Here is a 15073-nt window from a genome sequence, read left to right on the forward strand (position 1 = left end):
AACTATATTTAGAAGCATCAGGACTAAGAATCAACACAATAGCTTTGTGTAATACCATATATAAAATCTTCTCCAAAATTCTATCTAATTGATTAAAACCTCTTTTATCCAAACTTATTTTTGAAGAACAAACATGTTTCATTCTGGGATGAGCTATTTTGGATGCTATATTAATTATCCAAGAAACCATTCACTTAGCCATTAAGAATAAAACCCCAAGTATGTTTATGAAACTAGACATTCAAAAAGCCTATGACATGGTCGATTAGAGATTCTTATGCAAAACTCTAGAAGCCTTTGGTTTCTCACATCAATGGATCAATCTTATATTTCAATGTATTTCAACTACTAGAATTTCTATTCTTATTAATAGAACCTCAAAAGGTTTCTTCAAAAACTCCAGAGGATTAAGGCAAGGAGACCCCTTATCTCCTTTCCTTTTCATTATCATGGTTGAGGCATTTGGGAGAGCCTTTTCTAAATCTCACAAGGAAGGGAAGATTAATGGAATTTCTGTCACGGACAACATTCCCAACATTACTTGCCAACAATATGATGATGATACTATTCTTCTAAGTGAAAGCTTAGTTACAAAAGCCCTCAATATTCAATCCATTATACAACTATATTCAGAAGCATCAGGACTAAGAAGTCTAAGATCTTTTTCATCAACACTAATTCAAAGGTGGAAAAATAAATTTTTAATATCATGGGCTTCAAAAAGGGTAATTTCCCATGTAAATATTTAGGAATTGAATTAGAAAATGAGAATAAACACAACAAAGTTTGGTGTCAGATCCTAAAAAAATTAGATTCAAAAATTGGAGGATGGAAGGATAAATGGTTAACTAAAGCAAGGAAGACCACCAAAATTAGAGCAATTTTATCAAACCTGCCCATTTATCCTTTATCTTGTCTCCCTCTCCCCAAATTTATCAATAAAAAGTTAGAATCCAAGCTCAAAAATTTTCTATGGAAAGACTGTGAAGAGGAGAAAAAGTTAACTCTCATAAAATGGGATAAGATAAGTAAACCTAAGGAGTTGGGAGGTTTAGGTATCAAGAAATTAAATTGGCGAAATGAAGCATTAGGTGCTAAGTTAACTTGGCAGCTTTTCAAGGAGCAAGATCAAAAATGGGCTAAGATCATGTTTAACAAATATCTTAATGCAAATGATCCCTTCTCCATCTTTAGAATGAAAAGTCCTCCCAAAGGATTTGACAGCTAGAATTTTATAGCAAAAAATAGATCACTCATTACTAAATACTTCTCATGGGATGCGGGTAGTGGACAAGAAGCTCTATTCTAGGAAGACTCTTGGGACAGTCATCCCCCTATAGATTCTTTGGACTTACTAGATAATAGTAAAGAACTTCTTATTAACCTCTGGGGCACCAAAGTGAGTGACTATAAGAAACTCTTGTTAACAAGCGAAGGAATCAAGTGGGTATGGAAACCAGTAGAAATTTTGAATTTAGATCCAACAGTTAAAGAAGTCTTCAGGAATAATATCCACAAAAGGAGAATCAAGCAAGTACCTAGGGAAGATAAATTAATATGGATAGCATCTAAAGAAGGGAAGTATAGTGTTAAAGAGGGGTATTGATCAATTCTAAACTTACAGAAATGGGAAGAAGTAAATATCCCACTCAATCTATGTTGGGATGCCTCTTGTCTACCGAAGGCATGATTCTTTCTCTAGTTGGCATTTCAAGAGAAGATTCTTACTGCTGACAGATTACAAAAACATGGTATTCAGGGACCTTCTAGATTTATTCTCTGTAAGCAAGATAGCAAAGATGTAGACCATCTATTATATAACTACAACTATGCTCAATTTTATTGGGAATGGCATAGACAAAGGATGATTTGGATCTCTTCTCTGCCTAAAACTTTAAAGGATCTCCTTTTAGGATGGCCAACAGGTCAAAAATATGGAATCTATGGTAAGCTATGGAACATCAACCCATCCTTTCTCATTTGGGAAATTTTGAAAGAAAGAAATAGAAGAATTTTCAATAATCAAGAATTGCAGGCAGTTGATCTAATTAAAAAAGTTGAAGCTAGTATAATAGAAACACTTAGTTCCCATATCAAGAAATCTCAATTTGAAGAAGGATCCTTCTCCTTGTGGGATGGCTTAATTAAAAATAATTTGGTAAACTTGATTAATCCTCCTCAATTATACTCAACTAGGAATCAAGAAGCCAAATGCAACTACAAATGGAATCCTCCACCCCTGAGTTGGGTTAAACTTAATTTTGATGGTGCTTCTCGAGGTAATCCAGGGCAAGCAGGTATTCGATGTATCATTAATAATGAGGAAGGTATGTGAATTATTAAAAGGGCCAAACATATTAAACCTACTACTAATAATCTAGCATAATTAGAAGCCCTCCTTGAAGGTATTCAATTATGTCTAAGATTAGGACTATCTGAGGTAATTATAGAAGGTGACTCTCTGATTGTTATTAACACTTTGAGAAAAAGGAAAATGCCTAACTAGGTGGACCTAATCCTCAATTACTTAGATCAATTAAAAGTATATCAATTGAATCATATTTTTAGAGAAGGCAACTCTAAGGTAGATAAACTAGCTAATAAAGGCGCAGATGGTTTTAATCTGATTAAAATCAATAAAGATATTAATAATAATTTAGTCCCTATCTAATGCCCTAAGTCTTAGCTCTAGTCTAGTTATTATCTCCCTTACTATTAGACTTTAGGTTTCTCATTCTATATAGGTACTATTCGCTTTTAATTTTCCCCACATATAGATTCTAAGAGCTCCTTACCCATTTAAGATCCATATTAATTTTTTTTCATCATATGTCTAGATTTATCTTAAGTCATTATCATATAAGCACCCTATATTTATATCATCTTCCTTTATATCCCCTTTTTCATTTAGATGAGTGCCTTATATCTAGGTAGCTTCTTATATGGTTTCCCTCCCTTCCAGATCCTTTGATGTTTTCCCTTTTAAGCTTGTTGTCCATATTTTTCTTTTCCTCATAGAGATATAGATTCAAATATTTAGAAAAGTTTACTTATGTCAATAGTATGCTCAACTGATGTTTTGCTATATTGAGATTTTGGCCTAATATTTTATTTACTGCCTTTACAGCTTCATATCTGTATTTGTCTTGATTTTTTTTCTCCTCTTTCTATCCTTTTGGATGATTATGGTGTATAGTGGATCATGTTGGTACATATATTTAAATATACTCATAAGTATATACTAAACAAGTATAGCATATATACATAGGCATATACTTACATATATAGGCCAATGTGCTCCTCTATACTCTATTTCATTCCTCTCCTCTTCTTGCTCTTAACCTTTGCTTTATTTCATTACATCTTTTATTGGTTCTGAGTGTTATCTTTTATGGTTTATCTTTTCTGTATTATGTGGCTTCATTGGCTTAACTCCATGTATATTTATTTGGAAGTTTTTTTTTTTAATCGATATATGGGTACAACTAGAGGTAGGCCTCATTGGTCACATATGGTCTTATTTACTAGGACCTTCTCTAATAGTTATTTAAAAATATCCCCTTACTAATATATATCTAGCCATCTTTTAGAAAAGCAACATAATGATCTTGATGTTTTATTTTTTAAGATATAGGATTCTTTTACATAATATTGTAATTCATTTATTAGTGGTTGAAGGCTATTTTCAAAAAATTAGATTGTCTTGCTCAGTTTGTTAGATTTGGGTTATAGCCTTCTGATAAATGTTTATCTTCATTCCTAAAACTGATTATGTAAATTGTTTACTGTTATCACCTTCTAATATGGCAGTGAACTTCCTCTCAGTAATATGGTAAATTTTCCAAACATTGAAGCTAGGAATTTAATTTGGTAATTTATTATGCTTTTAATGCATACTCTAGCTAAATTAGGTTCTCCTGTGAGGAATGATTTTCCTTTTAGAAGCAATTGTTCTCGGTTCTAATATAGGCTATCTAGGTCTTCTTATGTATTTGAGTTCATTTAGTTAAGATACATATTTAATGAACCATTGTATCATTGATAAATAGTCATCTAATTAGAAAATTAGAGGTGAACTAACCAATGGTTTTATTTGACTCTTACATTTGAAAAGTTGATGTCCAAAGGTCTCATATCTAATGTATTTTCATCGAGTTAGATTATCTTCAACCTCTCTTTTCTAAAAATACTAATAATTTATCCCTATCTAGCAATTTCTTTGGTTTCTCTATTGTTGGTTTCAGGGCAGAGCAAAGTTGATGCAAAATTGCATACATCCATCTACATTGGAACAAGCCTTTGCAAGAAGACTTCCAAGATTTTAGTTATGTCACAAATGTAATTTGTATCAAATATCCTTCTGAAGGATTAATTTGTAATTAAAACTAACTTGTTGGGTGGATCCACCAAAGGATTACGTGATATTTTTTAATCTGGGGTATGCCCCTATACTATTTGTATATATTTGGACTTTTGTCCTAGGAAAGACTAGAGGTTTTCTTCCCTATTCTTTCTTACCAGTGCCCATTTAAACAGAGGATTTGTAAAATTATTTTTCATCAATAAAATATATATCAAGGTTTTGGCCATTTACCAATTAAAAAATAATAATAATAATTAAATTAAATAAATATAACTACGCTACAATTAGAACTATAACTTTATCTTTAAATTTCATTCTTTTATATTTTATTTTTCTCTAGTTTATTAATTCGTACATGCACTAATTAAAACATAGTTTATTATTTAAATTAATAATAATAATCAAAGCTCATTGTTTAAATGCAACTCTAATTTAATTATCATTAAATAAATAATTATAATAAAACAATATTAAATCTTTAATATTTTAATTCTCTTTTGGCCCAACTTCTTAAATTAGAATTTTAACTTAAATCTTTTAAATGAAGTACATATTTAATTAATTAATAATTAAATAAATATCATCATATTCTAATTTCTCTTTTACTAATTTTCTAAATTTAGACTTCTAAATCAAAGTACATATTTAATTAGTTTTTCAATTAATTAAATATTCTCATGCTTTAATATTTTCTTTTTAATCAAATAATATTTAATTATATGATTAACCCAAATATTATAATTAAATCATTTACCAAATAAATCACATAGCGAAATCCACATAAAAGCAACATTACCAAAACAAACCAAAACTCGAAATCAAACAACACAGACAAAGATAAACTCATGGGTTTTAAAAAGGGTGAAAAGTCAGTTATGAGTCCTCCTTGCAAGACAACTATTTAGGCTATGGCTAGGCTTGGACCTGAACACTATCTACCCATTCTTATCATTGAGTTATGGTGAAAGGGCATGCTCATCTTGAAAATTCAGGGAAGTTGACGCCCAGTACATACATTATGCATAAATGATGAGCATGTGCATGTATATAAATATATTTAAACTAAATAAGCAATGGCAAGGAGTGGTACATCATGTAGATCCTGCCTAGCAGGTGACTAGAAATCCCTCCCTTAACCATATCAAACATGACAAACAGAAAGATAAAATAGACACAAGCACCATACACATGCAAGTATGGGGTAAGTACTATAATAATTATAAGTCAAACACTAAATGCTTAGATAAAATAATGTATTATTACAAATATGAAGTAATCATCATTAAATCATCATTAATGCGCTAGTAATCATAATCATCAATAAAAATGAGAAATATAATCAACTAAGTAATTATCATTGATATATCTCTAGTCCAAGTTATGAAATAATATCCTTGAAACTAATACATCTATGAAATAGGCATAAAAAAGTTTGGTAAATATAATGGAAAATAAAACTATGGGTGGGCACTACATAGGGTTAGGGATTTCATAATGTATGGTGATATTGTAGCTTCTTATGGCAGTATTGAGCTATAAGGGATTGTGGATTGTAATCACTCAATAATAATAATATTGGACTTACTATTGGTGGATGCAACCCAGGGATTGGGTGAACCAAGTTAAATCTTGGTGTATTGTCACATGTTTTGTGCAATCTATTATTTTCTAATATTGGTTATATTTGCATGTAACTATTACTTTTGTCTATGGTTAATCCTAACATCTCACCCCTTCAATTTTGTTCCTTTTGTTCTTTAATTTTCTCGTCAGTGTATTTTATCCTATGTGTTCTTTTGATTCTCTTTATAAACTTGACTCTCTTCAAAATGTGATATTTACTTACCATAAATTTTATCCCATCCTTTTGTCATTTTTGAAGCATCAACTCTGATTGACCTTATCCAAACAAAGCTTCCTTTGATCCTCTTTCCTTAGAATATTATAAGTGATTGACAATCAACTATTATATCAATTTTCTTTCAAATATCATTATTGGCTTTAATAATTCCCATACTATCCTCCATATTCCTTTAATGATTACATGGTATTGGTTTCTTGTTTAGGTTCTCTTACGCTAGTGATCCTTATGTTAATCCTCTCCTCCATATTCCTTTAATGCTTTCATGGTATTGGTATCTTGCTTAGCTAGTCTTGTGTTAGTGATCTGTATGCTAATCCTCTCCCCTCAGCAACCATGTTTGTAATAACTCTCCACTCTTCGATATTTTCTTCATTTATGTTGGATACAAGATGTAATAGGTTTTCCCTCTGTTCCTTTGTTTCAGGATATATAAATTTTAACCCTTTTTTCCCGCAGAGGTGTAGAGATCTCAAGTTATGAACAAATAACCTTAATCCAATTTGAAATGAAGGTTTTAAATTCCCTATAAAAAGTAGGAAAGATTGTGTAATCAAAGTGGTACATTCTCGTCATTTAACCTTTTTTAGTGAATTGACTAATTGTCATGTTTGAATGTAGAGAATTTAATATTTTTAAATGATTCATCAGTGAGTCATTTTAAGTAAGCAAATTTTTTCTATTTGAATCAAAATGTGAAATGGATATAAGAATGAATATTAATCATGACATGCAAAAAAAATAGAAAAATGACTCATTTGGGTCAGATGACAAGCCAACAACTTTCTCATCTTTTACTTTGACAACTTTCTTATCTTTTATGTTTTAGATGAGAACATAAAAGATAAAAAAAATTGTGCCTCCTTACAAGAACTACCAATACAGACATGGCAGACACAAGCCCATATAAAAGGACAAAGGTGCAAGAAGCTTTCTTGAAGCTTTGCAATGTTGAATCTAGTGTCTTGACTTTGTGGTTTGAATGGCTTGCTTAAAGCCTTACACTAGTTTTTAGAATGTTTAAAGTGAGACTAGACCAGGTTCATGAGTCCATTATTGATTTTCGTGGTGTATTATATGAATTCTTGTTGATTTTCATGATTGTCTGAATAGTAGAGTCTATGGATGCATGCATGATGGTGCCTTTCACAAAGCGAGTTTATAAATTGGGAAGTTAAGAAAATAGTCCTTATTCAGTGGAACCCTCTTTACTACCATAACTTCTATAGGTGATTCATTTGATTTAGGAACAAGTTCTTTAATAGAATCCTCTCTATCACCAAACCTTCAAGTGGAACCTTCTCAATAAAATAATTAATCTCTATTTGATTCATGAAATAATACTTATACAACAGAATTCTCTCTAATGCCATAACTTCAAGAGGAACACTCCATATATCATTAGATCCTTGAGTATGCTCATTTTTGTATGCAAAAAATGCTCCTTTTATTTGTCATTTCCTTGATGCTTCCTTTTCAATAATCTAGTAGGTCTTCATTTTCTTCTTCAATGTGATAGTTTCTATGATTCTTGATTGCTCTACTATCAAGCGTATTGTCAGCATACTACATAAAGTTATCTTATTTTTCTTCTCAGTGTTAATTAAATCTTTCATGGGAATCAATTTATAATACCAATCATAATGTCATAGAACTCCTTATAAATCTAGTGTTATATGTTGAAATACTCATCAAAATATGTATTTGATTTTCTTCCAAGTGTTTATTAATATTATTCATCTCAATGTTTCATAAACACACTAGTCCAAGTTGCCTCATAACCAAGGGAAATAATATATGGACTAGAAGTTGTGATATAATGCTAAAGTCATAGAGAAAGGAAGTCAAGTTTAGAATCTAGGGTATATCTCACCAAATATAAGACTTTAGTAGGATTTCTTTCTTTTGGAGATTTTTTATTGCTTCACCCTTTTTGATATTGAAATATTCTATGTTGCTTTTCCTTCTTAACCAATATATCAAAAAGCAGCATTAAACTATTGAAACACTTGAGTGGAAGATAAGGCTTCAATTAAGTGTCTAATACTTCCTTTTTTACTTCATTCGACACTTTTAAAATTCTCACAATGAGAAGATCAACAAGTTCCCATTTTAAGGTTCACTCCTTTAAATTTGTGTTCTAAAACCCCCACATATGTGCCCTATTATTTAGGGATTTATGGTCCCTCTAAATCAATAAACATTATAATTGATCGTGATCAATTTCACAAATTCTAAAAAAAAATCCACCCAAATATTTTTCCAATCCTTGGTACTAGAATTTTCACTCTCATGAGGTAATTTCTATTTTGAAGGAGGCTTGAGCTATTTGGGAAAACTAAAACCTCCTCTTAAGGTTAATCTACATCTTGTTTTCTCATGGTACTAAGAAGCAACACCAATATTGCAAATTTTTCAATTTTAGAGGAACTTGCATAATTAAATGAGGATCTTTAGGCTTCCTAATATGTCCAAGCTCCTAAATACCATATATACTCATCACTACTACTCTTTATAATCATCACTAACTAATATATTAAACAAGGGTATAATATGTCTAGCCAGATTCTTTATGCTTTACAAACATAATGCATGACTATTATTGTATTTGAGTTCTCATCAAGAGTTGATCTCATCTCTCACATGACATCTCGTATGAGATCAATACATAGGTACCATGCCAAAGATATCAACACATTACCTCTGTCTTGATATTGTTGAATTGCTACAAACTAAGACTGATATATGGAAGTTTTGAATATGAGCTTTGCTATGGTCTGTAAGAAAAATGTTAATAAACCAATGAGTAATTGCAATGAACAAAAATGTGAGCACAAAAGAAAAAGTAAAACATAGAATGTGGACATTCTTCAATAGTAAAGTAGCTTTATTAATTTTTTGTATTTGAAATAGTGTGATTGCACTATAGGAAAATCATGCTATAGAGCTCTCTCTCTCTCTCTCTCCCCCTCCCCCCCCCCCCCCTCTCTCTCTCTCCCCAAACATATGGATGTAGTGCTATTAGAATCTAGATGGAAAAAATATTGTTGAAATTTTATTTTGTACTTTACTTTGAAGCATAAGAATAAAATGTATTATTTCTTTGGTATTTATCAAGAAATGGAGTTATATCACTATTTCATTGTTGGTGGAGGAAATTGATTCTAGGTTTGTTATCTTGTTAGAGGAGTACTAGTTCAAAAATATTTAGGGGGTGTATATAGTAAAAAAAATACAAGCATAAATTTTCACATTTTTTTTTATTAGAGCAACCAAACTATTTTCTATATTATTCCCACCATCAAGATGAATCACATTACTTATAAATCATAGATTTTACGTTTGAATAGCATCAAGTATACGTATGGTGTTTGTTAACTTTATGAAATTGTAGTAAAAAGAACACTCATTATAGCTCCTAGATAGCCTTTTAGAGAAATAAAATAAATTAATGGAATTAAGGTTGATCAAATTATTGGGAAGGTTCATGAAGAACAATCACCTTTGTAAGATTTGTAAATTATTTAGGCTCTCAATATTTAGACAATACAAAATTAGATGTGGAAGATATTTGACTGGAACATGACTTATATTCTTTTTGGATATTTCTAGTTTTTTGTTGACATTTGGAAGTGTTGGACGATATAGGGGAGCCCCCATAATTCTAAAAATTAGATTCTAGTATTGAAGCTCAAGAGTTTTGATATACAAACTCAAATTCTACCATATAAATATTGGAACCTAATTCCATAGTCATTAGGAGACTCTATGTGCCTTGTATTATATTTATTGAATTGGTTAGTTGCATCTAAGTCCATACCAACTCATAAATGTGGTACAAAAGCGTTGGTTAGCTTGTCAACACAATGGATCAAAATATGAGCTAGGGATTAGAGGTATTTAAGGGAATAGTCCTTAGGATTCATAAGAAGATGAATAATTTTGGTAAGACTTTATCTTCATATTTAACATCTAGAGATGTATCATTAAAAACCACTTTTTCCACAATCTAATTCAAAAATAGATAAAATAAAGTCAATGGGCCATAGGTTTGTAACAATTTCACATTCAAACATTTACAATGTGAAGACTTGAACATAATAGAGTTAGAATTGTAATTCTATTTTTGAATTTACAAAGTTGTTTCACTTGTATATTGAGGGTTTAGAAGCATGTGAGAAGCATATCTAGAATGAAGTATGTAACATATTTATAATTAGACAGAGTTGTTAAATGATGACAAGGAGGAATGATAGAAGAAATATTAGCAGAAAATATATATAAATATAAGGATCTCTAATCATATTTAAACTAAAAACTCTACTTTGAACACAAGTCATCATATTGAATAACATCATTAATTTTACACACGTAATATACATCTATAAAACAATTATTAAACTTGTTTTGACATACATATATAATTCGACACCTTTAAATATTATTCAGTAATTTATATGCTCGAATGTATCTACAATATCCTATAATATCAGAATCATTAAGAATGTGTATAATATTTTGCATAAATGTCTGCGAGTATCGTTGCAACTATCTCTCACAATATTTCTCCATCCTCTATGTTTGCTTTTTGTCCATAACCTACTCCCGTTATACGACAAAGCTTCAACAAATCTATGTAATTATAAATACTATAGTCAGCATGTTCCACCATATTGCTTTGAAGGATTTTCATGAAACTGTTTGCTTGTTTTGTTAATGACTCCAATTTGGCACATCCGCCTACCCTAACAAGGAATTAAATAATTTTCAGATATATTTTCATCAAACTATTGGTATGCCTTATATACTTACACTTTGTACCTACAGCTGCTGCATGCAGGTGAAGCAGGGCATTTGCAGCTACAAGATCTGAGGGTATATTCTGTTTCATTGCTCCCATTTTCGGACAGGCTGGGCAAAGTATAGCAAAGTATAGCAAAGTTCGGCATTTATACCATGCAATTAAATCCGGTACAGACATTTTAAATCATTTTGGACAAGAACATTTTGTGCATATCTTGCAGTCCACGCATTCCATGAATATCTTGCAGTCACGGGCCCACAACCGCTACCTCAGCAGTCAATCCGGCTTCGAGTGTGCCGGTTAAGCCCGGTCGGCATGAACGGGCTCACATCTGCCACCTCAGCAGTCAATCCAGCGCCAAAAGTTAGAATCAAATTAGCAGACGCAATGAATAAGAAATCCGGGCTCATATCCGCCACCTCAGAAGTCAATCCAGCGCCGAAAGTTAGAATCAAATTAGCAGATGCAATGAATAAGAAATCCCCACTAAGTAGAAAAGATCTTGTGCAAGCGAAGCTTTCTGAACCACAGGGCAGAAACCATTAATGGAGGATCTACAGAATTTTGTTTGCTATGCTGGTGGAGAATGTAATCAATGTATTTTACCGTTTGTGGATGCTCCGCACTCAATGTGCAAGAATAATTTTGTCCGTTGCACCTGCGCCATAAATTACTCACTCCTCTACACAAGTATAAAACAATATAGAAATAGAAGTGAGAAATTCATTGTTCTTTGCATGTGAACGCAGAAAAAAAAGGTAAAGAGTGCGCTCATAATTCAATTACTAAGTAGAAAAGGAGGTACCATGGCAGGAAAATCAATTGTCGATTTGAAGTTGAAAAATGCTTTGGAGAGGAAAATGAAAGTGGAAGAAGAAAGGCTCAAGAAATTGCAGGAGAAAATGCAGAAGGCGGAACAGCGACATAAAATTGCAGAGGAGGCTGCGGCAGTCCAGAGGAAAAGGGAAGAAAGGAAAAGGAGAGAACATGAAGAAAAGCGGATGAAGCGACTAGAAGAAGTTCGGAAGCAACAAAAGGAAGCTGAGGAGCAACGACGTCTACAGATTAAAGAAAAAGAACACAGACACAAAGCTTTGGTATTATTATTTTTATTTATGTTCTTGTAGATTAGAATCGAGATTTCTCAGACAGGAGTTCACAATTACAATTTTATCATTGTGTTGTATGATAAGAGTAGAAATAATTAAACAGGTTGAATATGAGCGAAAGAAGCGAGAAATGGAAGAAGAGACAAAGAAGAAGCGGCGAATGGAAAAAGAAAAGGAAGCTGCTGAACGCAGACGCCACATGGCAGAGGATGTGTCCAAGTCTACCAAATTTGTATCACAGGATTCAAATCACAGTGAGGAAGTTGTAACATTCTCATGCAAAGGTAAAATGCTAACTATTTTTAAATGAATGTGACATAATTTTGTTTGTAATACTGATAAATTAGAGCTATCCAATATCTACAATCCATCAGTGTTATTTGCTTTCTAGATTTGATTCTGTGAACAATTTTTGAACATAATGTTTCCAATCACACTCCATGAATCATCATCACAAGAATGCTCTTTTCTCTTTCTTTTCTTTTGCATGCATCCTGATGATGGATCACGGAAAATGTTATGTTAAAAAAATGTTCACACTCTGTGATCCATCATTAGGATGCTCCTTTCTCTTTCTTTTCTTTTGCATGCATCTTGATGATGGATCACGGAAAACATTATGTTAAAAGAATGTTCACACAATCAAATCCAAGAAACAAATAAGATTAATGATAACTATTTCTTTTTTCTTTTTAAATATGCTCTGAGATTATTTATACAAACATATTTATAGTATAAAGTTTTATGGTTAGTTGGTTTTGTTTACTGTAGCTATTGGCTTTGGTTATGATCTTTTTCCATTGGGTCACTGCTCGTGATCTTTTTGGAATGTCTGGTTTATTGAACTTGATATTACTTTTTTGTTATGAGTTTGAACCCTTTCCACTTTAATTAATCAAAATAATATTAATGATATATTAATTTTTCAAGCTTTTATGTACTACAGATGTTAAGCAGTCAATACTGAGGAATGAAACTACTTCATATGAATTGACATCTGATGAAGGTTCCGAGGAGGAGGAGAACTATGATGATTTTGATGATTTTGGTCCAGGAAAAGTCGTTCAATCATGGACAAGGTATATAAGGAAGGAAAAGCTACTATTTATATTCCTTTTAATAGAGAATATTAAATTTCCTGATTTTATTCTTGTAACCTTTGTTTTTCCAGAAAAGAGAATTTGATTCCTCTACTAATGAGTCAACAATATACTGATCCGGATGAGTTATTCGCTGGTTCAAAAACTGTGAATTTAAATGAAGGTACGTCACTACTCATGTTTGATTGAATTTCATATTTTTTTTCTCTTTAGGATGTTATACATTATTTTCTCATTTGTACTTTTTATCAATTAAAATGTTTTAATTTGACAGTTTTTGAATCTTATGGATCAAATGTGACGGGAGATTTCAAATGGCGTAGTTACAGCGGAGAATGGGTTAATGATCGTTTAACAGAAGAAGAAGAGTATCTATACAAGTTGCAGATGGGATACATCTCAGTAGTGTCATAAACTAGATTGAAATTGCCTTGTTGTTGTATGCTTATCAGCATGTATATATGATAGTCTTACCTACAATATAAATTTTATAACATGATTATTGGAATTAAAGATATCATCTTGAAGTGTAACACATGTAAATAACCCACAAGAAAGCTGGCACCAAAAAAGGAAAGAAACATATTGAGTATTTATTTGATTCTTTTCTAGTTAATTTTCATTTACTTGATTCCTTGTGATGTATAAGGTTGACATTTAATGTATAACTAGTTAAAAATTTTGTTGAAGCATGTGACCGTATGTGTTAATATGTTTAATTACTATATTCGATTCATAATTAGTTTCAAATTTTATCATCCATTACTCTGTACAAGGATGATATTCACTACATAATTTGTTCAAAATTTTATGTAATCATTTGTTCGCAAGTTTTATTTAAGCCTTCTAGTCAGTACCATTTGAATTATTAATCTATTATCGTTGGGCAATAGACTAATTTAGCAAGGTTGTATTAAAATTATCTAACAAGGTTCTTACTTAATTGTGAGTTACAGTCCTTTAGCAAGGCACACTTCTAACAGGGCATTGAAATCCTCTAACAAGGTGAGGCCTAGCAGTCTTTGTAAGCCTTTAATAGGGTAGACCTTTCACAGGGTAGACCCTTAATTGGATACAATTTATTACTATAGTAGTGAAAATTTGTAGGTGTCATCCCCACCCTAGTTTTACCTTCTCATTGGAGGGTTTATGGGTAATCATATCTGGTGTCATATGTGTGTGAATGTTTACTTGTTTACATGTTCTAGATATACATGCTTTACATGTCATTTTAGTTTACTCATTGAATTTATGAGATGGATGTGTCGTGAAAGTTTTATGGGTCTAAATTTTAACTACTAATTCACTCCACCCCCCTCCCCCTCATAAGTTTACCTTTCCTATTGTAATTCCAACAAATTTCTCAACTTCATCATCTGCACGTCTAGATCTGATAACTAACTTGTAGAACTCAATATAAGCCTTCATAGTTGTAACCTCCTACCTCAAGTTTTGCATTCTCCTCAATAAATTAACCTAAAAATCTACAAGGAGGAAATTATTCTTCAATTTACCTACCATCTTTACTCAATTTATAATCTCTACTTTTCTTCTTATTTGTCTATCTATTTGCAAATGTTCCCTCTAAAGTGAAGCAAGACCCTTCAACTTGATAACTTCTATTTTTACCTTCCTATTATCAGAGGTTCTATCACACTCAAATAAATTCTCCATCTCAAAGATCTAGTCCAAGGATGCATTGGTATTCAATTTCCCATCATAATTAGAAACTTCAACAATGAGTTTATAATTTTCTCTAGATAAAACCCTTAAAACCCTCTCTTCATCTTCTTCAATTTAAGGTTCAAGATTAGGTTCTACTACTTCTTCATCACC

The 15073-nt window shown here is 31.6% G+C and overlaps 1 protein-coding gene across 1 annotated transcript; it reads left to right on the forward strand.

Moving 5' to 3' along the window:
• The first annotated feature begins 11418 nt into the window (after positions 1-11418).
• On the forward strand, positions 11419-13703 carry LOC149579599 (uncharacterized). The gene is made up of 5 exons (XM_089811328.1): positions 11419-12125; positions 12241-12421; positions 13084-13216; positions 13309-13400; positions 13512-13703. Exons 1-5 carry the CDS (start codon positions 11835-11837, stop codon positions 13649-13651), a joined length of 837 nt encoding a protein of 278 aa, XP_089667454.1. The 5' UTR covers positions 11419-11834; the 3' UTR covers positions 13652-13703.
• The last annotated feature ends 1370 nt before the right edge of the window (positions 13704-15073 follow it).

The sequence above is a fragment of the Cupressus sempervirens genome, chromosome 1 (genome assembly GCF_028749045.1).
Source record: "Cupressus sempervirens isolate cs-2001-9-10 chromosome 1, ASM2874904v1, whole genome shotgun sequence".
Taxonomy (NCBI): domain Eukaryota; kingdom Viridiplantae; phylum Streptophyta; class Pinopsida; order Cupressales; family Cupressaceae; genus Cupressus; species Cupressus sempervirens.